General features: G+C 40.6%; 4 protein-coding genes across 4 annotated transcripts; 3 read left to right on the forward strand and 1 right to left on the reverse strand.

The window, feature by feature from the left end:
• Positions 1-1,494: 1,494 nt before the first annotated feature.
• Positions 1,495-3,279, forward strand: ccno (cyclin O; the record flags this gene model as incomplete). Its single annotated transcript, XM_080499963.1, has 3 exons — positions 1,495-1,851; positions 2,359-2,544; positions 2,641-3,279. 3 exons carry the CDS (start codon positions 1,495-1,497, stop codon positions 3,277-3,279), a joined length of 1,182 nt encoding a protein of 393 aa, XP_080356089.1.
• A 2,124-nt stretch (positions 3,280-5,403) lies between these two features.
• Positions 5,404-7,786, forward strand: mcidas (multiciliate differentiation and DNA synthesis associated cell cycle protein; the record flags this gene model as incomplete). Its single annotated transcript, XM_080499964.1, has 7 exons — positions 5,404-5,442; positions 5,521-5,593; positions 5,692-5,765; positions 6,226-6,286; positions 6,380-6,606; positions 7,115-7,225; positions 7,346-7,786. 7 exons carry the CDS (start codon positions 5,404-5,406, stop codon positions 7,784-7,786), a joined length of 1,026 nt encoding a protein of 341 aa, XP_080356090.1.
• Positions 7,787-14,140: 6,354 nt separating this feature from the next.
• On the reverse strand, positions 14,141-16,952 carry gpx8 (glutathione peroxidase 8 (putative)). Its single transcript, XM_080498835.1, has 3 exons — positions 16,746-16,952; positions 16,300-16,561; positions 14,141-14,782 (listed from the first exon to the last, which is right to left on the reverse strand). The coding sequence occupies exons 1-3, from the start codon at positions 16,941-16,943 to the stop codon at positions 14,619-14,621; spliced, it is 624 nt and encodes a 207-aa protein (XP_080354961.1). The 5' UTR covers positions 16,944-16,952; the 3' UTR covers positions 14,141-14,618.
• Positions 16,953-17,833: 881 nt separating this feature from the next.
• Positions 17,834-25,795, forward strand: LOC308132782 (cell division cycle protein 20 homolog B-like; the record flags this gene model as incomplete). Its single annotated transcript, XM_080499965.1, has 9 exons — positions 17,834-17,839; positions 18,195-18,354; positions 20,147-20,260; positions 21,196-21,407; positions 21,667-21,761; positions 21,980-22,208; positions 23,130-23,255; positions 23,332-23,455; positions 25,698-25,795. The coding sequence occupies 9 exons, from the start codon at positions 17,834-17,836 to the stop codon at positions 25,793-25,795; spliced, it is 1,164 nt and encodes a 387-aa protein (XP_080356091.1).

The raw sequence follows: 25,795 nt of genomic DNA on the forward strand, positions 1-25,795 counted from the left end.
ATAATATTAATGTAACATACATGCCAAAGTATTTGCTCAGCTGTCCAAATCATTCAATTAACGGCGTTCCAATCACTTCCATGGCCGCAGGTGGGTAAATCGAGCACTTTGGCATGCAGCCTATTTCTACAAACTCTGGCACGGTACAGAGATAGGAATGCCACCTGTGCAAAAATTTCACTACTAAATATTCCACAATCAATTTTTTTGTATTTTGTATTTTGTATTTTGTATTTTCATTTTTTTTATAGCACTGTATGAATCCCAAAGGGGAAAATCATACCGAATCAACCTATCGGTTGCAGGCACGCAGAGCAGGGCTCAAGGGGAGCTGGGGGGGGGGGCTGAGGGTCTTGCTCAGGTACTCCCAGTGGTGCATGTTTTTGGGAATGGGGACGAAACCAGAGTACCCGGAGGAAACCCACTATTACAGTACAATTGTCAGTACTACTACTACAACAAAGCAGAAGGGATTAGGAACAACAACAACTCAGCCATGAATTGGTAGGAAAACCATGAAAGAGGTTGCTGCGGCACAGAGTTGGTGACCTGGTCACCAACTTTCTGCTGAGTCAATAGCTACAGACCCCCAAACATCATGTAATCTTGAGATGAGCTCCAGAACAGTGCGTAGAGTACTTCATGGATTGGGATTCATGGCCAAGCAGCTGTATCTAAGCCGCGCGCGCACACACACACACACACACGCACACGCACACGCACACGCACACGCGCACACGCACACGCACACGCACACGCACACACGCACACGCACACACACACACACACACACATACTGTCCCATTTTGGGGCAATCTCCAAACAACTTGAAATGCATGTCTTTTGGATTAGGAAAGGATACAGAGGAAACCCACGCATGCTCAGAGAGAACATGCAAACTCGAGAGGCCTGGAATTCAAACCCACAACCTTATAATATAACCTTTTATGATATGGAGTGTTATAAAAGACTGTGCAACTTAAATTCACCCAGATATGTAAAAGTGTTCATTTATTCATTGGAACCTATTGTTTACATCATTAGAAGAAGAGAAAAAAATGTTCCTTCTATTGTCAATAGAAATTGGTGATATGTGTTGAAGTCTCACAGCATGCATGTGCATCACAAAGTTTTACAATGATTTTATGTAAGTTCACAGATCTTCAGTTGTTTTCTTATATTTTACTGTCTGTAGGATACAGAAGGGGTTAAAGTAGAGGTTTACTTGATTTCCTTTGTTCCATGTGAGGAAAAAGGTGTGACATATGGCTGAATTCATTCTTCCAGGGGATTACTGATTGTTGAGCTCTCGTTGCCCGGGGAGACGGAGAAAAGTGATCCGCGAGAGCGGGGAAGACCCCGGGAAAGTGACGTCAGCTGGAGGAACTCCCCTCTGCAGGCTGCTGCAGCGATGCTCTCTCTCTCTCTTTCGCACACACAGACACACACACTCGGCACCGACGTGCTCACGGGCCCCGGAGAGCGACCCTGGACATGGTTTCATTGGGCTCCAAAGCGGTTCACGAGAGGGGACGCACCAGCGGCGCGTTTCCCCGCGCAGAGGCCCTCACGCCGGCACAAAAGCGACATACAGCCCGGGACAGGAAACAGAAACTCATGTCCAAACTGGGTGACTCCGGGTTTGAGGAAGACTGGGGGACCTCTCCGCTCTCCTCTCTGGTTTCCTCCCCGGCTCGGACCGATGTCTCCCCGCTCCGTTCAGAAGAGCCGGATCCTGCACCGGGACAGCCGTCCAGCTGGTACCTCCAGTACGGGGACATCGGGTTCAAGATCCAGAGGGAGAAAGAGGCGCAGTTCCATCCCTGTGAAAGCCTGGCACACCAGCCACAAGTAGGCCAGAACATTGTCTTTTTACAGACCAATTGAGTGCATGCAGTATGCGCACTGACTTCAAACTTTGCACACTTGAAAACTTTTCACAAGATATTTCATGTTCAGATGGTGTTGTGTAATCGTTGGCAGAATAGGCTAATATTTCTGAATAATAACCTTGAAATATATATTTTATTCATCCTTTTTTTTTTTAAAACCTCAGTCATATAACCTTTAACTGCACAATATGAAGTCTTTTTAAAAAAAAAAGTAAAACAGTCTAGAACATCAATTGCAAGGTTGCAGAGAAGCCCATGAATATTAACAACCGAGTCTCAGCCTCAGTAACCTTGCCATACCACTTTACATAGTGCACTGAGTAGTTTTACTGTAAAGTTCTAAGGGGATCGAGGACTGAAATTCTTCACAACAACCTGAAGATTGAGGAAAAGTCAATAAGCATTTATTGCCCCACTATTTTGTCCTCTCTATTTGCTGTTTGTATTGATGACGTTTGACTTGCAGTTGACTGCAGAGGCACGCTGTGAACTGGTCAGCTGGCTCATCGGAGTACACAAACACTACGGTCTCTCCTTCGAGTGCTGCTGCCTGGCGGTGAGCATCATGGACCGGTTCCTGGCGGCCACGCCTGTCGCTGCAGACTGCTTCCAGCTCCTGGGTGTCACTGCACTTCTACTAGCCAGTAAACAGGTTTGTCTTTCAGTGTGGTACAGTAGATTTGAGGAGCTGATTGTTTGTATGTTTAAACAGTTTTGCTCTGTTGTTTTTTTCCCTCTCTCTCCTCAGGTGGAGGTGTTCTCACCACGAATCAGCCATCTCTTGTCATTGTGTTGTGGTGCTTTCACTAAGGAGCAGCTCTGCAACTTGGAGTGTCTCATCCTCGCACGTCTTAACTTCAGCTTCGCCGCACCCACTCTGGCCTTTTTCCTGGACTATTACGCCAACTGCATTGAGTCTGCTCAGCTGGTGGCTGGAGATGCAATTGATAATAGGCTTTTAGACATTATTCCAGACAGAAAGAGTCCAATGCAGTGCAGTAAACTGGCACAAAAGGTCTGCGAGTTGAGTCTGGCAGATTACGCTTTCAACAGGTACCCACCATCTCTGACTGCCGGCTGTGCACTGAAACTAGCCAGTGAACTACTGAAGACACAAGAAGATTATCCAGAATGCATGATTGTTCTCTCCCAGGAAGACCACATGGACAGTGTTGTGAATGAACTTTGCCCAACTCCAGTTTCTGTCCACTCACGTGAGAGCCTGAAGCTCTCTGAGGGTGATTCTTTGATGGAGAAGGGTGGCCTCAGGTCTGGAGATCTGGAGAATTACAACCACAATCTCTTCCAGGAATGCAAAGACAACCTGAAGTTGTTGGTGTCACTGAACCAGGAGATAATGGATGTAATGTCTATGTGTAGCAAATGATGCACCACTCAGGCAGTACTCAAGTTTAAAAAAAAAAGTGTGCTATAAATAAGTTCAAATGAAGGTTATGTTCAGAAGTCTGTTGTTTTTGCACATTAAACCTCACATGTATACCTCATACAGTCAGATGTTAGCAACAATGGATTTTTTTTTTTTTTGCAACTAAGTGTTCTTGTTTTACGTGTTTTATTTATTTATAATATAAATATCAATAGAGTATATCAATATATTATCATTATCTTTAAACAATTGTAATACAGAATCATTGTTTGTTTGGTATTTGCACTGATTTGGTTTAATTTGATGTCACTTTTTGTATGAAAGATTTGAACAAAGGTGCTGTAATAAATATAATTGATATTTCAAAAATAAATGATCATTGAATAAATCCATGGTGTCTTCATAATTGACTATGAAATCATCTTTCAATTTAAGTTGTTTTTTGATCGTGCACCTTTTGTCTTGGCGATATCAATAAGTCATTAGGTGTGTAAGTGTTATGATTGTAGAAACAAGAATCAAATGAGTATAACAGAGTCACCTGTGTCTATATTTAAAGAGTCAAGTGTTGCTCCTCTACCAACCTGCTCAATTTGGTATAATGGTCCTGTAGACATAGCTGTAGATGTAATCTATTGATTGCACAAAACATATTGATAGAGATAAAAGAGAAACCCAAAGTTAAACATCTTGTATAACCACAGCCAGTGCCAAATCAAGCCTCTGAGGGGCCCTATGCAAATATGGATACCACCACCTCAATCTCATCTGAGCTTGAATAACAGTCCTGGGTGGTACAAATGTTGCATTAATTATCAGCTTTATTCATTGTTGTTGTGTTAGTTAAACCATGTTACTCACACTTCTCCCATAGTTCTCAGAATCTTTGCCTTCAAGTTTTTCCGATGGTAAAAACATCACTGATGTCAATGACAAGCTTTGTGATTACATGCTAATAACTGCAAGTCCACTCAGGCTTTCCTGGGCCATTGATGACCTGGGGCTTATTTTTTGCTTTTAATTAATTTGATCTTGGAAAAGCTCTGCTCAACAGAAGCAACCAATACAGCATGCAAGCAATCCTGAGACCAACCCCATGATAAAGATGTATCGTTTTGGAGAGCCCTGCCACCTTTATCTCTCAACATGTTTAAATTGTTTTGTTTTGTTTTGTTTTTTTAAGAAAATCCTACACTGTACATACTCTTTAGGGTCCTCTGGTGGTCACCGGAGCCCGATGCACCTGCATATGGTGCAATATGCGTCGGGCCAGGATTGACCACAGAGAGGATTATTAGTTATTGTGCTGGTTTGTCTCAAGGTCAGTTGAGCCATGGTTTATTTACCGTTGCCTGTATTGTTTGTAACCGAACTGTGTCAACACAGTCTGTTCAATTGAGGTTCTTTATCTGATAATCCATTACGCGTGTCAGTTCGACCTGCTGACACCTTGTCGACCACACAGGTGCATTCAGCGCAAAGAGTCAACGAGACTCACTCTTGTTTGTTTACCAGGGCCATTTGTCACGAATGTTTCCCGAGCTGTTTGCTGTAATTACCCATTTCCTTTTTCACTTTGATTTTTGTACATGGTTTGATTTATGTGTCTTTTACGCACGTTTCGAAATAAATAACGCACAGAATGTTCGAGTCGAATCCAGCATTTTTAGTTGCTGATATGAAAGTAAAAAAAAAAAAAAAACCCGTCTCGAAGAATTACAGACATTTTTGGGAGGAGTTTGGTGAGTCCTTGACAGCTTTTATTTAGACAGAAATACCTGGCTCTCGACCAAGGGAGGGGGAGTCTGAATCAGAGAGAAAGAGAGTTCACCCGCTGCAAAGGCGCTTTTACGCGCGGTAACACTTCAACACTTCAGAGCTGAAAACCGTTAGTCTGCACCAATTTAATCTCCGAGGACGCTGTCGCTCCCTGGAGACCCAACAAATCCATTTGATTGGGTCAAAAGTATGAAACCGCGGCATGGAGGCTCGCAGACCGGGAGAAGGTCTCCTATATCAGCTCAAAATCAAACCATGCACATTTAGTTCTGGTGGGGGAAACGAGCAATAAAGATGGAGATGAAAACAGATAGGACACATTTCGGTGCATTTTTCCCAAACAAAATGGGGCGACAGGAAGGAGGAGCTTTAAGATACAAAAAGGTATGACTTATCTGTTTGCAATTACGCGCAATATTATTCTGGCGCTGATCAAGCTATTAAAATACTCCATGCCTGCAGGATAAAGTGTTGGTGCCAAGAAGCAGCAGTCCAGTGACTGTGTATGTGGAACTCCCATCAATCATTGAACAAGGTTTGCGCATTTCGGTTTAAATTACAAGCACCTGTTAAAGAATATAAGCGTTAAAGTGTTTATATCCAATCAACTGCGCTCCTGTTCTTGCGTTGCAGCTTTTTCAACCATTGCATGGGATGACGTGGACGATAGTGCGGCCAGACAAGACACAAACTCCCTCGGCTCTCAGGTGAGGGAGAAAAGGAGTTTAAAAAAAATGATTTAGACATATCTTTCGAATGTGTAAATGTCTTGCTCCGGTTTTTTTTTGCACCACCGGTTCAACTTATCTGCGCATCGGATAAGCTTGCTGATCTGCAGCTCAACATCCGTCTGTTAATGTTTGACAAGATGTGCTGGAATCCTGCACAAGTGGCATTGTAGTTTCTCGTGACACGCTGCCTACCAATTGGTCAGACCTCACAGGTGCTTTTCTTCCTCAAACTGCCTCTTTGCCACGGGTCACCCTGCGCTCATAACGCATAACGTACAGGTGCGCTTATTGAAATGAATACCAAGACATGTTCAGTCACGATGCCACACTGTCCTGCCTGGCCCTGGTGGGACTTCCAGGTAGAATTGTTCTGATTTCTATATCAGCCGAGAGCGATGTTGTCATATTACTAATCTGTTTTCTTTTTCGCACACAGGTGAATGAATCAAATGCCTGCGATCAAGACTTCGGAGATTACGTGCTGGATTTTATAGCAGGTGAGACCATCATCAATATAAACGCCATCGTGAACTGAGATCTTTTAAATTCTTAACTTGCTTGAAATGCCTATTTATTGCCTGTCCTGTCAGACTCCCCTGCAACGCTGGAGAGCAGCCTGTCTCCCACCGCGCTGGTGCCTTTCCAGGGATGCGTCATACCTCCACTCACCCCTGACAGGAACTTCACCACAGAGGACACGCGCGTTTACTCACCCACAGAACCTGGCAACCCACTTACCCAGGATGGAGCTCCGTGGAGGAGTATGGCAGAAAGTCACGGAAGTGCACTGGAATATTCAATTAGAGTCAACCAAGAGGTACCTGTAAAATCCATGGTCAATGTGCTGCAGGTTTAATTTGACGTAGACAGGATGACAGTACGGACTTTTTTTAATTTCCATGTTCAGCATCCAACATTCAATCATTTAGAAAACCTCATTAGCAAGTAAACAGTCAAACTTTGCAAATCTGGTCTCCATTACAATATCATATTTTTGTATTGATATTGTATATAAATCAGTAATGTCAACATAGTGGCAAGCAGGGCTGCACAGTTTGAGTGTGTTGTTTTACACTCTTGCCTCACATCAAAAAGAATCCGAGTTTCAGTATCCAAGTTTCAGTATTCCTCCCATTTTGAACTGCTTTTATTTATGGATTCTGAAAATAATACAACGTATGAATGAATGTTTGTGTGGTTGTGCTCTAACAGGGCGTACCCTTGTCTCCACCCAGAGTCAGGAAGATGGATGGATTGAACTTGGTGATGAAGAAGTCTCAAACTGGAAAGTTTCTCTGATCAGAATTTGCTATTTACTTTTGCAGCTTCACCAGGCTCTTCACAGAAAACAAGGAGAGGTTGACTCCTTTGAGGAGAAAAATGTCCACCTCAGGCAGCTGGCCAATCGAGCAAAGCACCTGGCCTCAGTCCTTGAGGTGAGTACGCCACTGAAGATAAACACATACACATTTTTATAACATACAATCCAATTTTTTTATTCTTACAAATTGACTTTCGCGTTCATTTCTGATGATGGATTGGCTCTTTTGTTTTAGAAACTGATGACAATGAAAGACTCAAAAATAGGAGACGCAGTGATGCCCCGCAGTGAAAAACCTTCCCTGAGTCCCTGCAAGCGGCAGCGGTTGGATGAAGGCTATGAAACAGAGACCTCGGACTCGGTGGAGGATATGCTACGAGACGTCAGCACACGGTGTAATGCTGTCCTGCACAGCTGCTCCCCCGGAGCAGGACGGCAGCAGGAATGGGACCCAATACGCATGCACGGTGCATTCTCGGGCCTACAGACGTCTATACTGAAAGACAGCAGTGAGACGTTCGGTGGAGCAGAAGCTGCAGAGAGGATCTCGTCTTTCAGAACCTCTATCAGGGAGCACAGCACTATAAGGACTCAAGCCTTTCCTCACGGACATGCGTTCACCTCCAGGACTCAGCAGGGTGGATACCGCTTTCGCTGGGTTCCCAACCACAGCTGAGCCCAGGGATTAAAGTTGATTGAGCTAAAGGCTGCCATGTGGCTCAAGGGAATGATATAAAGGTGAAGTAAGCCTGTCCAGGACTGGATGGAAATGTGGGTGGGCACCAGCTGTTAAAGCTTAGCCAACAATCTCGAGTGTTATCAGTGAATGATTACATGATGTCTTCCTCAGGTAGCTTGTAAGGAAATAATACTGCCCAAGCTGTTTACATTGTCCCTCTGTTTACATGCCTCAGCGTTGTTGCTTATTTTAATCAGGCAGCATCCTTTTTGCCACTGAAAATAAAAAAATGCTTTTTTTCAAGTTTGGGAAAATGTGTGTGTGTTTTATTTTTTAAGTTTACATCGTTTAGAAGTACAAACTCCAAACCTGGAGAGTTAAGGAAATTGATTTTGAAGTCAAATGGAAAGAAACTGTCTCCAGTGTGAACTTTCCTTGTTTGAGCAGTGAAACAGAGGTAACCCCCTGACCTGCTTTGAGAAACAGTGACTTCCTTTTCTTTTGTCCCCACCTGATTGACTGTGTGGTCTGACAAAAAAAGAGGGGCACTGAGTCGTGGCGCAATGCAGCCAACATCCTTGTTCGTATCCTTTTTGGAAATTCAAACATTTTTTTGGGGGGGGGGGTCTCGATTGCAAAACATCTAAACCAACGTTCCTTTAAGGAAGGCCATTTTCAGAGAAATAAGTGTCACATTAATGTTGTTTAATATGTCATCACAAACTATAATTACAAATTGAAGGAAAATGAATCATAGCAAGAAGAAAACAGCCTGAACTTAAAGTAACTTTTAAAGATGTGACTTTCTGACCTTTAGGCATCTCTGTGGTTATCTTTTCTTATGAAGATGGCTCATGTTGAGATCTTTCAGCTATAAATAGTGGATGAATCTCATCGATGCAACAACTTTTATGTTTACACATGTTTAGACTCCAGGATCTTGAAGTGGTTTATGTCAAAGTGGAGGCGTCAGTGCAGCCTCTTGGATGAAAACAACATGGAGCACTGCTGCTGTTGAGAACATAACTTTACCAGAGCAAACAAGAACTTGATAAAGAGTTCATTGAACTTCTTCATGATACATTTACAGCAGCATTTAAGACGTAAAACGTATATTTGAAAAAAATATATATAATCAATCTTTGAAAAAACATGAAGTAAATACAATCTTTGACCGTTCCTTAAGGAAGCTTCAGTGAGTGACTGCAATACTAAACAATTGTTAGGCTCCACAAAAAAATAGGCTGTTCATTGAATTACCTTATCCATGAATCTGCTTAAAAAAAATAAAAAAAAGTTTTCTTCAGCTCAGCATAGAGAAAACAGAGGCATTGATTATTGATCTGGATGTCAAAATGTCACATCATCTTGGCTGTCTATCATAAAACACAGGTGTAGTCTTCAGAAAGTGGTGTTTTAGTAACAATCGTAATGTGGTTATCACAGTCGCTTCACATGAATCTGAGCTCAGGATCTTTTCTATGTGGAACTTGCATCTTCCTCCTGTCATCCTCGCAATTCAAAGCTATATCTATTGATAACTAACATAGAAATTAGCATAGTTACAACTTTCAACAAAGTTTCTTTTGACCGTCCTATCTAGTTTATGGAAACTGTAAAATCCATGAGGGTTTTTCTTGTTTGTGGCCACTCTGAATTCCCTCTGGCTGGCTGGCTTGATCTTTTTGACAGCATTACAGTAAAAACTTCCCTCAAAATAGAAAAATAAAGATGCCTTTCCTGATAGATAGATAGATAGATAGATAGATAGATAGATAGATAGATAGATAGATAGATAGATAGATAGATAGATAGATAGATAGATAGATAGATAGATAGATAGATAGATAGATAGATAGATAGATAGATAGATAGATAGATAGATAGATAGATAGAATTGCTCAACTCTTTAAACGGCAGCTGCCAACGTAAAATCAGTCAGCACACTAAAGCTCAAGCCTCCTTGTAACCGCATAAACTGTCAATCTTGCTTTTCAACCACTTTTTGCTGCAAACAAATGTCATTGACGGCAGCATGAAGGCGCAGAGCGCAGAGAGCCCAGCAGCCTTAAGCTGGCTGCGTGACACATTTAACCGGTTAAACTGCCGCCAAACTGCGGGGGACAATGCGGGAGGGAAAAAGAAAATACAAGCCACAATGAGTTTCTACGGTGACCAAAGACAAACCTGGAGGGAGGCTGGAAACCAGACAGAGTCCCGCGGGAAACATTGTGGCGGGCGCAAAAAAAGAAAAAAAAAAGTATTAATTGATGTTTCTTAAGGAGAGCTGCTGGTGGTGCCTGGTGGGCAGGATTACAGGCTGGAAGACGAAATGTTTATTTTATTTTATTTACTCTATATCTGAATTTGATGCGATTGTTTGATATGTAATGACAAAGACATATTTTGAAAGGTCTATTCTCTTTATACATTAAACAACTCACATTGGCCAGCTTTTTTTTTTTTTTTTAAACCCCATGATTTTTGTGTTTAGTGTTGAACCAGCAGAGGAGGGGCGCACGACTCCCTGCTGCCCACTGATGAAGCACCTGTCCCGTGGTGGCAGGCTAGAGCTCGGGGCGTGAGCGCATATGGAAGTGACAGGTGGCCAGAACGTGCGGCCCGCGCGCGCCGCCCGGCCCACTATAGCGCCATAGCAGCGAGTCCCGCGAAACACCCGCAAATCCGCGTCATTGTCACCTGAGGAGCAATCTCTGCACAGGTCGAGCTCACATACACAATGGTTTTGTGGTGGTTTGATTGGAAAAGTCAATTTACTGCCTGGTTGTAAATTTACACAGTAAATAGCGACAAATAATGACAAAATACAAGAGATGTCAACTGCTTTGCTGAACTTTATGCATAGACAGTAATCAAATAATAAGTATAAACATATTTCTGGGGGGAAATTACAATTTAACAATGGCGGTATGTAAAATATATATATCAATGAATATATTTTGGGTGGTGTTAGTTTCTACCGTATTTCATGTTTTAATTTCTTCTCTTGTATACTATATGTAGCCTGAGTTAAATAGTTCCAAACATGGATGAAGTGAATTGATAGAACCGGTACTGATAAAATACAAAAAGTGATACAATTTTGACTAAACAACGGAATTGTAAATTAATGACGACTTTCTTGAATTACAAAGAGCAAAATAGTAATAGATATCTGAGTTCAATTGCAACAAATCAGGTGTTGCTCTTTGATTGAATTATGGACAAAAGTAACTTTTCAGGTTTATTGTAATATTTCTTAGATGCACCTACATTTTTGATATGTTGTTAAGTTTTAGAATAATTGTAGTGTTCGAAGAGATTAAAGGGCTTTGACATCATTGCATTCATTTAATAAAACATTTTTCACAAAGGTCTTCACGCAACACATCCCGTTTGGTCGCTAGACATTTTTCCCAACGTATATCTTGAAATGATTGGATTTTTTTTTTTTTTTGTCAGTAACTCACAACAGAGGACACAATGGTGCATTTGCGGGAAGTAACGAAACAGTGTGAACAGCACTGTCATTACAATGTCAATCAGTGCATCCTTGTCCTGATCAGATGATTACACTGCCCGCCTTCACCTTTATCACCTTACCGCGCAGCTCTTTCTGCTTTTGTCGTTTGTTTCCAGGAGAAACGAAGACGCAGAAGAAACCGTCAATTGAAGTGAGTGCCCTTAAGTAAACAATAAACTGAAGGAAGAAAAAAAAAAAGAAACCCGGGTGTGGGCGCCAATAGCAGCGCAGAGGACGGTGCTTCCCGCTCCGCTTTGCGCCTGGAGACAGTATTTAGGAGAGGCGGCAGCGGAGGAGGCGACAGGTGCGCCAGGCATGGCCCGCAGAGAAGCACCGGCAACAGGAGGGAGAGGAGGGTGTCTCAAACGATGAGGAGTGGAGATGTGGTTGAAAGGCACACATGGAGTCGAAACCAAACGGGTGAGTACATTGTAATGATAGTTCAGTGATTATTTTGGATAGTTGTGACACTTTTGGTTAATATAGCTGTTGTTGCTGCTACTAGGCAACACACCTCAAACATTAAACACAAGTCTGCGACTTTTTGTTGTGACTTCCTAAAATACTAACTTGCTGAGATGAACAGGCGAATTTATGTTATCGCATGTTGATGAGATATACAGTATTAGTATGTTATTTATGCAAATGCGACGTAATCACATTGATCAAAGTGTCCTCGACTTTAATATTATTGGCAAGTACATCATTGAAAAAATAGGTACTTAAATATCACTGACAATATATTTTGTTGAGGCTTTTTTTGGCAGTTGCGAATCATTTCTATACAGATTCGAACTTGATCTATGTAGGATTACTTTGGGCCCATAGAGGGCGCTAATGGTCTCCATGTTAATGAGGAACAAGCGGGGGATTTAAAGGTCTTGTTTAATCCCCATGGTGAGATTAAGAAATGATTTAAAAGGGATAAACAACCAATTCTACCATTCTACCCAATAAATACTCTTAATGGAAACATTTTCTGTAAATCATAGGCTACAATGTTTGATTTCTTTCTATATACTATGTGTTGTGTCACTAACATACGATTAGCTTGCAACACTGTTTGATAGTGTGGTTTGATAGCACTTGTTGTCATTTTATTATGTGCATATATTTCCTTCCTATTTCATCAATTTAGAAAATGAAAATCCGACTGGAAAGATAAGACCAAAGCAAAGTGTGACCACTGTATTTTGCAAAAGTGTTTGTTTGTTTTATGTGTTTGTTTAATTCATGGCCATAAACAATGTGTAAGGAGCAAAAGAACAAAGGACAATTATTGAAAGTTACCAAACTTGATCAATGATTCATCCAAATCCATTAAAAGTTTCAATAATGAAACTTTACTTGGGAAAATCCTGACTTTTCCACTTGTTGGTGTTCTAGTTGGCAGTCTCACCTTACAGTGGTTCAATTCAGGGCTTGTGGGCCTTTCAGCAAAGAGTTGATATGTTCTACCTGTACATATATTGGTTTATTCTCACAGCCTCAAAAAGATGCATATAAGATTAATTTGTGATGGTGGATTTGCCTTGTGGCGGCTGCCGACCAGTACAGAATGTCACCTGTCTTTGTGACGCTCCACTTAAAAAATGGATGGAGGAGTAATTATGGCCTTTAGTAAAAACTGGAAGAAAAAACAACAACATTAAATTTCATGAAATACTCAAGACTTACAAGCTAAAGGTATAAGCTAGAAATGGGAGTTTCACAGTTTTGAGCTGGTTTGAAACAGGTTTTTAAAAATCTCTCTATTGAAAGCATTTGACATGTGCTTGTACAAGAAATCTGCTAAAGCTTCATGTTTCTTTTCATGTTCAGGGCGCTGTCGAAAAATCTTTCTGGAAAGAGGAGACCGTGTCCCTTCAAGGTAAGAGTGGGGAATAAAAGGAAAGCTGCCAGTCAATGTAAAATTGTCAGGTCGCTTCTGTTTCCTGCATCGTTTTGAATGGTGGTGACGGTGGGGCAGTGCCTTGCTGCTGGCTGTGCTGTTTGACTAACAGCTCTCAGCGGCACTCCTCACTGCCGCCGCTTCCACCCAACATAATTCACCTGTGGATAAAAAGCCAATGAGTGATATCCTACATTTAGGAATGACAAAACCCTTACTTTTACAACGTTGCGATGTCGATAAATCTGAGCCTCTGAGAAGCGTGACTTGTGGGGAGGCAGTGTAATGTTAGCTGACGGTTTCTTTTTGCCAGCTCACACTGCTCTGCTACTCTAACAGTTACATCTGACCACACTGAATACAGAGGACTGTGAAACTATAGTATTTATTTAAGTAAAACACATTAAAAACCGCAAAACCTAAAATCATATTGTTTTAGTCTAAAGCCATAGATATGAAATCTACTATTTATTGCCTGTAGGCAACAACAGCAATTGTCAATATTGTCTAAAAAAAAAAAAAAAAAAAATGGAACAAAGCAGAGAAGTGCAAAGTGGCTTACAACATGAAAAACCCCGAAAATAGAGTTTGCTTAGAACTACATGATCATGACGCAGTTCAAAAGTGAAGCCGTTTCTCTTGCAGCTCGTTGTGGGTGTCTGGGAGGCAGTGTCTTGTTAGCTGGTTGACTATTTGTGTGCCAGCTTACCTGCTTCTGCCCTCCAGCTGCCTATTCATCCCACACCAACAGGGATACCTGTAGCGAATCACAACAACTGTTTCCTAAGCAATCATATTGAGAGGGAATCCTCCCACAAACACAGAAATGGCTGTCAAATATCATGAAAGAATTACTTCACGAGGATCCCACAAGAAGCCGGAACAAAATATCCAAACCTCATCATATAGATCATTCTGAAATAAATTTATTGATGGATAGATGTTGCAGAACTCACAGTGCTCAGATCAGTCAAAGGGGGCTTTGTCAACTAGATATTGTTTTTGATGTAAATGCTAAAAAGATTACATTTCATATTCTTTAATTCGTTGCACAGTGGAGACATTTCAGATGGTACAAAATATGGTACAAAGGACACAATCAGGAAAAGGGAGATTTCAAAAAAGAAAAACAGGCTTATCAATCCTTCAGCTACGGCAACGGTCATCATGAGGAATGTGTCTGGAACCACACTCTTACAAATACAATTACACAAACACTGTGGCTCGGCCTTCAATCACCGTCATTCCTTGCCTTTGTGACTGGCACTAGTGGTCTTCCTGTGTTTTTCTGGCGCAAGATGTGTCCCACCGGCACTCGCTGTTAAACACTGTTCGACAGCAAATTCGCTCCTGGCTCTCGACGTTTAGGATGTGCAGAGTGCAGCAGTATGTCCACTCTCCATCAACGCGTGCCATCATAGCTCCACGCGTTTCTTTATGATGATCTCTCGCACCATTGCCGTGGCCTCCTGTCGGATCTTCTCCATGGGCTCGTCGGTTCGCCAGAATCGCTCCACTTTCCCCTCGGGGTTCACCAGAAACTTCCAGAAGTTCCACTTTGGGACTTTCTGTACAGAATCTGAAAAGCATAGATCGATACATTTTATCTTAATTCATTCAAAGTTTACATCACAAACCTTGGTAACATGAGAAATACAGTTTGAAATAGATGAGTAGCATAAATACTATCAAATATACATGAGCGTAGGAGCCACTGTTATCTAATTAATAAATACAATTTAAAGCCATACAAAAGAGTACATTCTGAAAAACTAGGTGAACAAAAAAAGATTCAATCATTATCTAGTTGTATGTCCCATCAAAGACAATAATGACAACAGATTATGGAATTTTATAGTATAAGCATGTTAAGGACAACCACTGCTTCTGCTTAAAGATGCTTAAAGTCTTATTACTCTTTCTTTCAAACGCCTTGTTAAAAATGAAATGTTAGTTTATACACTTTGAAGAAGGTGGGCGATGGATAAACTTAACTATCTGACACTGCAGTGCACATTTTGATAAGTATTGCACTTTAATCTTGCTTTTGTTCGTGAGCCATCAACACAAATGTATGTATGTATACTCGTGTGATAGTACAACCACAATCGAGATAGAATGTTTTCTAATATTAGCTGTATAAAAATAAAGAGGCCATACATCACCAATCACCAATAACCGAAAAACTCAAATCCAAAACCATCCTGAAAGGGGCTCCAATAGGGCTCGTCAAACCATCAAGCAAAGTGTAAACATTTCAAAGAAAACACAGATTTGGGGATGTTTTTTGGACATTTCATTCTACTTTGCAGCAGAAAGTTTCAGTAAAAGTGTCTTTATGTTGAGACTCATTTTCAATATTGTCTGGATTTTGCTAAAAACATTGACATTTTCATCAAGCATACTTGTGCAACTACAAAAAAAAAAAAGAAGTTTAAAATTAAAAGTTATTCTGACACTGTTTTACTAGCCTGACCCACTCAAGATAAGATCAGGCCATAGGTGTTTGACAAACACTGATATAGAATGTCAATTTGAGCTTAATGCCAGTTTTCCTGTAATTTGATTATAAAAACATTGAGGTCAACTCCTGACCCATGGGAAATCATATTTGGAGTAAATAAAAATCAGGTCTTGACAGAGGCTTTTGCATATCAATCATTCATTCTCTCTCTCTATCTAAAAATATTTATTATTATTCAAACAAAACTCTAATTTTAACTAAAACTATTCTGTCGGAATCTTTCTACTTGTAGTTTGATAAAATAATGTAGTCTTATCTCCCTTTTCTTGATGATTTTCTCAACAAAAATAGCAAGGAACGTTCACCTATAGACTGAGCTTTTCATATGCTGGATCAAATAATAAGCCAGATCTGCATGAAAACAGTTTTTAGAATATCTGTGCAAGCAAAACCTTGTTTTTGTTAATTTATCGCATTAAAGAACACAATATAGTTTTATAAATAATGCAACATCATGTTGTATTGCTTGAGATTTATTACATTTAAGTATAAACTTGTGGCTGCAGGCTTTTTTTAGTAAGAATAATTATTGTGACACGGAATCACAGAGAGGTGGTTCGGCTGGTTCTAACCTGTGAGGAACTTGAAGGCAGGTTCTGCCTCCGAGCCCATTATTTTGATCTTGTTGAAAAAGGGGAAGGTGGTTCCGTAGGTGGACTTGGCGAAAGCCTCGATGTCCCGGCCCCTGCCGGTCTCGGTGTCCCCGAACTGTCCGCAGGGGAAGGCCAGCACGTTGAAGTGCGACGTGCCCAGCTCCCGGTGGAGCTCCTGCAGAGCCCGGTAATTGGCCTCCGTCTGCTCGCTGCGACTCGCCACGTTTACAACCAGGGAGACCTGTTGGAGCAGCGGACAGAGCAGAGCGCAGTCAGCGGGGGTGGAGGGAGAGAAATATTCCCCGGAAACCACGGTTCAGACAAGAAATCCGCCACAGACCGACCGGTGAAAAGAGTTAAGACGGCGTTTGCAGGCATTTTTTAATCAGGCGAAGCTGGAAGGAGACGGGACGATGTGGACAGACCTTCCCTCGGTACTTCTCCAGAGACACCGTCCTCCCCCTCGCGTCCTTCACCTCGAAGGAGTAGAAGTCCTTCGGCTTCACCAGCTGCGTCTGCAGGAGGAACAGACACCCCACGCCGACTGTCATGCTCAGCAGGACCCCTAGCTTCCTGGCTTTGGGGTTGGAGGAGCGAGTAGGGTAGCCCCCTAAAGCCTCCATCTTGGAGGGGAGTCGTGCCCCGTCGTCCCGGGGCGGAGAAATTCAGGAGGAAGTCTGGAGGAGGAGGAGGAGGAGGAGGAGGAGGAGGAGGAACCTCCGTGGCTGTATCGCCTCAAAACAAACCTAAAAGTTACTTGACATCGTCAAGATTGAAACAGGGGTGTCAAACATAAGGGCCTTGGGCAAAAACCGGCCCCGTCCGGTCCCCAAAACCACCAAGCAAATTGTAAACATTTCCAAAGAAAACATAGATTTGAAAAACAAAACACGTTTCTTAAGATTAGTGGAAACAACATAACACAGGCCCTGTTTACACAACAACCTATTGAAAATGCTACATTCCCTTTGAATTTTTGGTATCCATTTATAGGAAGAGGGTGGCAGGAAACACTGAATATGCAACTTTTTTTTTTTGACTGCTCCTCAGGTGCAACTTCTGAAAAGTGTTTTTTTTCTCTCGAGGAAACGTGGGGAAACACAACTTTTTGAAAATGCACAGGCTCCGTGGAGCTGGCAGAAAAGCTGCTACTGCAGTTGTTCACCGCTGTGTTTAATGGTTCTTCTGCACATGCACACGTAGTTGGACAATAACAGCAAGTGAAATGGTATAGAGGATGGATGGATGGATGGATGGATGGATGGATGATGGATGGATGGGCTAAACTGCCTGTCGTGTCAGAGATTTTGGTTGTGACATGTTTCTGTGTTGTTTTTGAGTTTGGATTGAGTTACAAGCACTGTGACCTTCACCCAGGGTTCACAGAGGCCTGGAACAACACAACAGAGTAGTCAGTAAGGAGCATCCATATTGAATATCACAGCAACCACTGTGCATTTTAACTGTCTCACAGTTACCCAGCAGCAACATTAGGGCCTTGGCATCAACAAAAATGACCGTTTGTCCTTTCAAAATGTTAAACAGCCACCTTAGGCTTTTTTTTTTAGGAAATTAAAAAATATATACATATAGAATATTATTGATTTGTTTTTAAGAAATAAATAATATTACAATATACTTCATAAAAGTTAGAATTTCTCAAAACAGGATACAACGGTCCAAGATACAACATTTTGGAATGTTATTGAAATCTTTAACTTACACTGTGATTGTTATAGCGTTATAGGGGGTAAAGTTTGTTAACACGTAGAAAATGTCAATTTATGAGTATTAGGGGACTAGCATGATTTGTATTTTTTTTTATTATTATTATTTCAAAGGGAGAAATCGTTTCACCTCAAGTTTCATACAAGCGCTTCAGGAGGCGGATCGTCAGGCGGAGCTCTTCTGCAAGTACACCTCTGGCCGCTGGGTGGCAGTGTGAGCCCAGCTTTGAGTTCGACACAGTCTGCCAGAGGCTGGAACTGGATTCACCCCCCAGACACTATGATCGGGCACTGAGAAGCCCTCAAGGTAACAAAAACCTCAGCACCCTGCAGAAAAGGGTCATGACTTGACATGACACAGATTTGACATAAATATCAGCATACTGCAACCATATGAAATAAACCAAAAGGTGTCAGCACACATAGCGACCTTCAGCAGAGGCTACATCAAAATACGCATATTATGAAAATGCCTCCAATCTACAGCCAAATCATCACTCTTTTATGATCAAACTCAAAGGGGATGTCACTTGTTTGCATTAGATGCCAGTATAGCATTATTATAGTGCCTCCATTGTCTTTTTGCACATCTGTCAGAGATTTCTGCAGTATGCTTTTTATTTAATATAAAGTGTTCTTATAAAGGCCACAGATGAAGTACATTTACTTCAGTGAAAATAGCATTGGCTCCCAGTTCATTATGTTTTTGTTGTTTTAGTTTTACTAATGAAGGTTAAACAAGTCTGTATTACTCGACAGTAGATCTGCAGCAGTTTTATGATGAATGTTTTCTGTTGCAGTGTCACAGGCAGCTCTGGGTTCAGGGGTTTCCCCCTGTGAAGCAGGGAAAACGCTGTGTGCTGTCACTGCAGCAGAACAGGTTAGTAAGAATAAGTTGACCTTCCTCTTCTCCGTTTGTTGTCTGAGTTTAAGAGATTTGAGAGATGTTCTTTATTTCACACTCACCTTTTTGCCTCACATTGTTAACATTCTTGCATCACTGCTATTCTTTTATTGTTTATATGTGTATATATGCATATATGTATGTATATATATGTGTGTGTGTGTATATATATATACATGAATGTACATTGGTATGCATATATATTTGTCTGTGTATAATATTATCTGACACTCACGATATTGCACTTCTGGTTAGATGCTAAACTGCATTCCGTTGCATTTGTAATGACATTAACGTTGAATCTAACCTAATCTAATCTAATCTAATTCCCCAGCTTGATTCCAGGGTTGGGGGCGTTTTTGTGTAGAGCTTGTATGGGGTTTTTTTTCCAGTTCAAACAGGTTTTATCTCCAGGGAGTCTGGTTATGTACTAAATTGGTGGCTGTAAATGGCCTTTGATGGACTGGTTACCTGGTCAGGGTTTACTGCACTCGTCACAAAACAGAATTAAAGTGTCTTCAAAGTATTGAGTCAGTTTCTAATATTAGTTGAAAATATGTAAGTCACTCAACAAGCCACCTGATTGGTCTTACAAAAGAGATTTTTTTTTTTTTTTTGCAGAGTTGGGTGTGGACAACTGCAGTCCAAGAACCTGGTAATCCACCACAGGCGGGTACAGCACAAACTATAATTTGACGCATGCATCCTCCATGATGTCATAATAGGAAACCAGAATGAATAAGATGATCAATGGAAAGACTTTATATTATTCAGTGATGCCTCCAACATGACTGTTTGTGTTAACATTTTTTAAGATTATATAAACGTTTTCACTTTGTACCATGTGTACCATCTATTTAACATTTTTACATCTCATGAAAGTCAAGAAAAAAATCGATCAGAATGTCTTTAAAAAAATATATATGATGTTTCTCCCTTTGGTCTCATTAATGCAGAGTAAACGCTGTATGATTTACCCCACCGATATGCAATAAGTAACATTTGTTGAACCTGAATAGGCTAAAGCGATGTAAAATATGGATGGATGGATATTATTACATTCATTACATTAATTTTCTATTAAAAAAAAGTCATTGTGAATTTTTCTATTTAAATACAATGTGTATCAGTTCCACAATCTATTAATTGTATTTACCAAATATCTTTTCATTTCCAACTTGTGTCATAAACGCAGGGCCTGATGAGCAAAGACGTCACGTTCAGCCTTTTGCTGTTCTGAACCAAACTGTGGGTGTGAGTGGGAAGACACTCACGAAGTTCGCGGCACCATCACTGCTGAACGACTACTGTAAGACATTAAAGTATAATTCAGTAAATATTCCCTCACCCATTGACCTGCAGAACATCTATAGCTGTGTACAAATGGGAGCCTATGTTAATTGCTTCATTCCTGCATTTAAATAATAACTTTCTGCATGTTGACCAGCCAGCATATTTCTTAAATTGCATCATATTGATGTGTATGATGAGATGGAGTCTGCATTTTTACAATCATGAAGGATTATTTAACATAATTTTCTTAGTTTAGTTAAGTATTTTTTTATTTTATTCATTGACAAAAACTCCCCACCAAACAAAACAATTCAATTTAAAACAAAACAAAAGTTAAAAATGTTACGAACGAAAGGGAGCAGAAGGAAAAATGAACTTATGTGAGCTGCACCTCCGTAACAACCAATCAATTTAAAATAGCAATGAAAACATACAGCCACTCTCCCTCTTGTCACATTTTTTCCATCATGACAACACTATAATACTATTTCTCCTTTTCTCTAAATATGAATAATATGCGGGATTTAATAATGTTCCGTGTAAATTTGATTCTTCTGATTCCTCTAAACGCTGACATTATAAAAAGATGGTGTGGCTATTGATTTTCGTGTTATATGGTAGGGCTTTGTTATACCCACATTATTTTCTATATTTAATTATGTTGAGTAAAGTAGCATGGTGATAGTTTTGGATCAAGAAGAGAAAGGACAAGGCAGTGAATAGCCGGAATTTATTTTGAAATCAATAAATAATATTCAGAAAAATTCCACGGTTTGCAAGAAGAAAAGTTGGGACCAGAAGTTTCTTTATATTGAATTTTCTTGTCTTTTCATGGTCACAAATGTGCTTTTTAATGCCGAACAATAAAATGTTGCAAAAAAAAAAAGTCATTATTGTTTTTAACACTATTTAGGCGACTGCCCTGTACTTTTTTCTTCTTTTCTTTTTCAGACACTAATCTTCTTGACTGCAGCTGCAATGGCCTGGTTGCATTAGCACTGGGGTCCTCTGTTTACCTTTGGAATTCAGAAACTCGCGCTCTGGTGGGACATTTGGATCCAAGTCCACAGAGAGGACGGTCACACTGTCAGTCTATCTCCTCTCTGTGCTGGTCCAGGGACGGCACGGCGCTATGCATCGGGACCAGGCGAGGGGAAGTGCAGGTAGTAAATTTAGATTAGCGAGAAATATATTGGCTGATTGTGATTCACACAGACTGTGGTTAGAAGGAGGAGGTGTGTGTGTGTGTGTGTGTGCGTGTGTGTGTGTGTGTGTGTGTGTGTGTGTGTGTGTGTGTGTGTGTGTGTGTGTGTGTGTGTGTGTGTGTGTGTGTGTGTGTGTGTGTGTGTGTGTGTGTGTGTGTCAAAGGGCACTTTGAATCAGCAGGATGACGGTTTGTGGTGTCGTTCTTTGACTCCTCAGCTGTGGGATGTTGAACGCAGTAAGAGGACGAGGTGTCTGGTGTCACATCTGTCTGTGGTTGGAGCACTATCCTGGAAACTGCATTTACTCAGCAGGTACTGGTGTGCGTGTGTGTGAGATTCAGTAAAATATAAATCACCAAACTCTAGAGACCAAAGAGATCCCAGCTAATTAATACAAAAGCTGGCTGTTTTCACAGTTTGGACAAAATTACGTATACAGTCATTTAATGGCAAAACACTTTCTATCATTTAAAAATGTAACTAAAATGCAGCCTTATTTCTGAGAAGTAATAGTGTCCACGATGTAACAGCGGCTCTGTTCTTGGACATATCCATCACCTTGATCCTCGGGCTCCTGCACCGCTGGTAGGTTCGTCCGTCCAAAGCGGTGGGATCTGCAGCCTGCAGTGGTCACCGGGGGATGACTGGCTTGCGAGCGGCTCCACAGAGGGTCTCCTTCATATCTGGGATAGTGACATCACAGGAGTCAAAAGGTCGCGGCGGCCCCTCACTACTATGAGACAGCCAAGTGCTGTTAAGGTCAGTGCACTTTATATGCACGTTATAACCCAGCTTTAGCTTTTTTTCTTTAAATCGTAATTTCCTTTTTTTCCCCCCTTTAAGCTTTAATAACAATCAGGGGCAGATAAAGGACATTATTACGCACAGGGGATACCAAGACTTCATTTTGGCAGGTGGGTGGTGGCGCATCAGTAACCAGAAGTGGAAAAAAAGAGCAATAGAGCAACATTACCTTTTCGTTATAAAGAGGGTGTATGACTTGTTTTTTTTCCACTGCCAACATTTATATTAGGTTGGACATATTGTCTGAGTATTCAAGCCACAAGAATAGTCTTAACTGTTGTGAAACTGATTGTTAATCGTTTTCTCAGTGCGACTCGTGATATTACGAGACCAAGTTTGCAAACAGGATCTTTCTTTGGGAATTTTCCAAGACGTCAACAAACCCAGGCATCTTTCGCAAAATATAGATGCTGGAAATATATGTTTGTTTGAGTGTAATGACGAATTTCCTTCAGAAAGGTACTGACAATGATAATCAAGATGTTTGATTACATCATCAACTAAAACTGGCTCCTATGTTTTTCATTTTTCCCTTGCGGATTCTGGTAGAGTAACTTTAAGTGTTTTTTTTTTCATATTTACAACAAGTAATTATCAACCCATAGAATTATAACGTTAACCTTCATTTTAGAGTTTTACTTCTGTTCTGATTGATACGTGATCCTTTTGTGATGCATACATGTATCCATCTTAAAACATTTGCTGTCCTGTCTTTACTTTTTCCAGTTGTTTTCCAGTTGTTGTTGTTTGTTTTTTTAACCGAAAGTCCTCACATTTTGATAAATAATTGCCTAATTGCTATGGTGGAGTTTAAAAATAGATCTGGATGAGGCATTGTTGTGTGTGCCTGTGTAACTGTCATGTTTGCGGGTCTAGGCGATGGGCTGGTGTCCGTGGCAACGGAATGTGATCGCCACAGGAGGCGGGTGGAAAGACGGCCAACTGAGAATCTGGGACGCACAGTCAGGTTCTTGCGTGACCTCTATAAACACAAATTCACAGGTGATCGACTTAATGGTTTTGTACAAATAGCGTGTAAAAACGCTGGAGGGATGTCATCTGATGACTTTATTTACAGATCTGCTCACTACGATGGGCTGAATATATGAAATATCTGGTAACTGGTCACGGGGTTCCTCATCATAAGGTCACCACCTGGACCTGGGACCGTTCCTCTTCCCTCTCCATGTATGAGCTCACAGGCAAGTATACTAAAAATAAACCTAAGGTGTTGGTCCATTACGTGATCGTCTAATGCACACTGTGATTATTGATTTCAAAAGCGTGTCTCATTCATGTTGTGGGCCTGCAGTCAATGTGAAACAGGAAGTTAACGCCTACATAATGTTTTTTTCTATGTGGGGCTACTCAGAGTTTTGGTTGTATTGCCCGGAAGAAGAAGACCAGCAATTTAAAAGGGTTTTACATTTTGATTGGAACCCTAAGGTGTTATTAGTAGGTATTTCAAGACTTATTTTTAAACTGTTGGATTACGTGTTGGAAAATAGTAAATCTGAAATAAATCACACATACTCCATTATTTAAGGCTTACAACCCAACTGGACTTTACTAAGAGTTTATAAGCTTATAATACCCTATTTAAAGATTTTATAAACTACTGATGACTACCGTCCTTTAGTGAAGGTGCATAAAGGTTTGTATGTCAGAATTCCAAAGAGTTGCACTTGTAAGACAAAAATGTACAATTCAACAAATACGTTATACCATTCATATCTGAAATACATGATTCAGGTGAGAAAAAAAACAACACATCAGTGTCAAATTTTTACGACAGACCTGAAGAAGAAATGTTGTGCATTTATATGCTTTCCAAAATTGTACAAACAAGTGTTCCCTGTCTTGCGATTTGAACATAAAACGATATAAAATTATTAACTTGCAGTTGACGTTGGACCACCGCAATGTCCTTTGTAGATTTCGAGAGAAAAAAAATCAAATGCAGGGTAGATTTAGAATTGAAAAAAAAAATGTTTTATTTGTTTTTATGAAAAAGTAAATATAACATGGAGTTAACTAAAAGCTTTAAGATTGAGTCTCACAAGCAAAAGCTTTGCACAGATTCAATGTGAAGTTCATTGTGGAGCAAGTTAGTAAGACCATGTAAGGCCGAGAGAGTGAGATTATATCAAATCCCGTATGTGCTCAGAGTGCCTGAGAGTTGCTGCCCTGTTTCACATCATCATCATGGAGTCATGATGTGTGTCCGTGGTAAAGAGCTTGTTTCAGCTGGAGTTAAAACTATTGAGTAGCACGTCCGCTCCTCGACTGACATTATCCATACCTGTGAGAGCCGTGAGTGTAATTTCCTCTGTGAAGGCGATTTGAAGTTTCTCACGGTACTGAATATGTAGGTCAGGGAAAGAGTTTTTTTTTTTTTTTTTTTTTTATTCCGCCTGTTATTCACCTTTCATTTGGTCTTGCACCAGTTTCTGTTCATACAGCATAAAACTTCTCATTTTCTTTTCTTTTCTTTGAAACAAAACTGCAATAGACTCAGAGGAAAAGACATTACTAAAATCAACATTTTCAGTCATAAGTGTATGAATGTGGTTCACAGCTCCATGCGACAAGACTCATATCACTCATCACCTTTAACTCTAGAATACAAAACTGATTTGGGGCTTGTGTGAAACTCGCATGGTCGAAAGAAATATGTCTTTTAAATGTGACCTCAAGAAAGAAAAAAAACCCTGAAATCATTATGATCCTAGGATTTGGCAGTTATATTGTCTTTATACTTCCTAATTAAATGAAATTGAACAAATGCACAACAGAGTAATATATCCGGACCTGTATTTACACTCCAGTTTATTTGTTGTATAAACTGTTTGGGTTTTCAGTTTTGTTTGATGTGTTCTTGAAGTTTCACCTCTGATTTATTATTTTATGTTCACTAAAGAAATTCAGAATACTGACTGTGAGATATTGATAATCACATTTACTTCTTGAAGTGAGTGGATTATAGTATCTTGAGAGAAGGAATGAAGGACACTTTTTGTTTTATGGGGTGCACAGCACTGTAGTGGGTGGCGTCCTCACCTGACAGAAAGAATATCCATGCTTGAAGTCTGGTTGAAAGCCTTTGTTTGCATGTTCTCCCTGTGTTTACATGGGATTTACTTCCTCCCACCGGCTCGAAGAAGCAAAAAAAAAAAAGGTTTCATGGTTAATAAGTGACTTTAAATTGTGAATTGGAGTGTTTGTCTGTCTCTGGTTGTGACGGCATAGTGACCCGACCCTTTTACTTTGCCCATTCTCTCTCTATTGACTCCATTTCCCCAATGGCTGTAAAATAATTTAACTCGACAGATGAATGAGTGAATTGTCTTTTTCTGAAACGTATATGTAAAAACATTCTCACAATGCCCCCCTCAGTATTTCAAAGGAGATTCATGTTATATTTATGTTTTTATTTTGCTCCAGGTCATTCTCAGCGAGTCCTGCACTTGGCCATAAACCCCGCCAACGATCAAATCTTCTCTGCAGGTGCCGATCAGTGCTTCCACGTCTGGGACCTGTAG

Source organism: Blennius ocellaris (genome assembly GCF_963422515.1).
Source record: "Blennius ocellaris genome assembly, chromosome: 7".
NCBI lineage: Eukaryota > Metazoa > Chordata > Actinopteri > Blenniiformes > Blenniidae > Blennius > Blennius ocellaris.

Coding starts and splice junctions, on each gene's coding strand:
- gpx8 (XM_080498835.1), bottom strand. CDS start 16,943: ATGGAGGCTTTAGGGGGCTACCCTACTCGCTCCTCCAACCCCAAAGCC. Junction 16,562..16,745: donor TGGAGAAGTACCGAGGGAAG/GTCTGTCCACAT, acceptor CTGCTCCAACAG/GTCTCCCTGGTTGTAAACGT. Junction 14,783..16,299: donor TGCCTTCAAGTTCCTCACAG/GTTAGAACCAGC, acceptor TATGCTTTTCAG/ATTCTGTACAGAAAGTCCCA.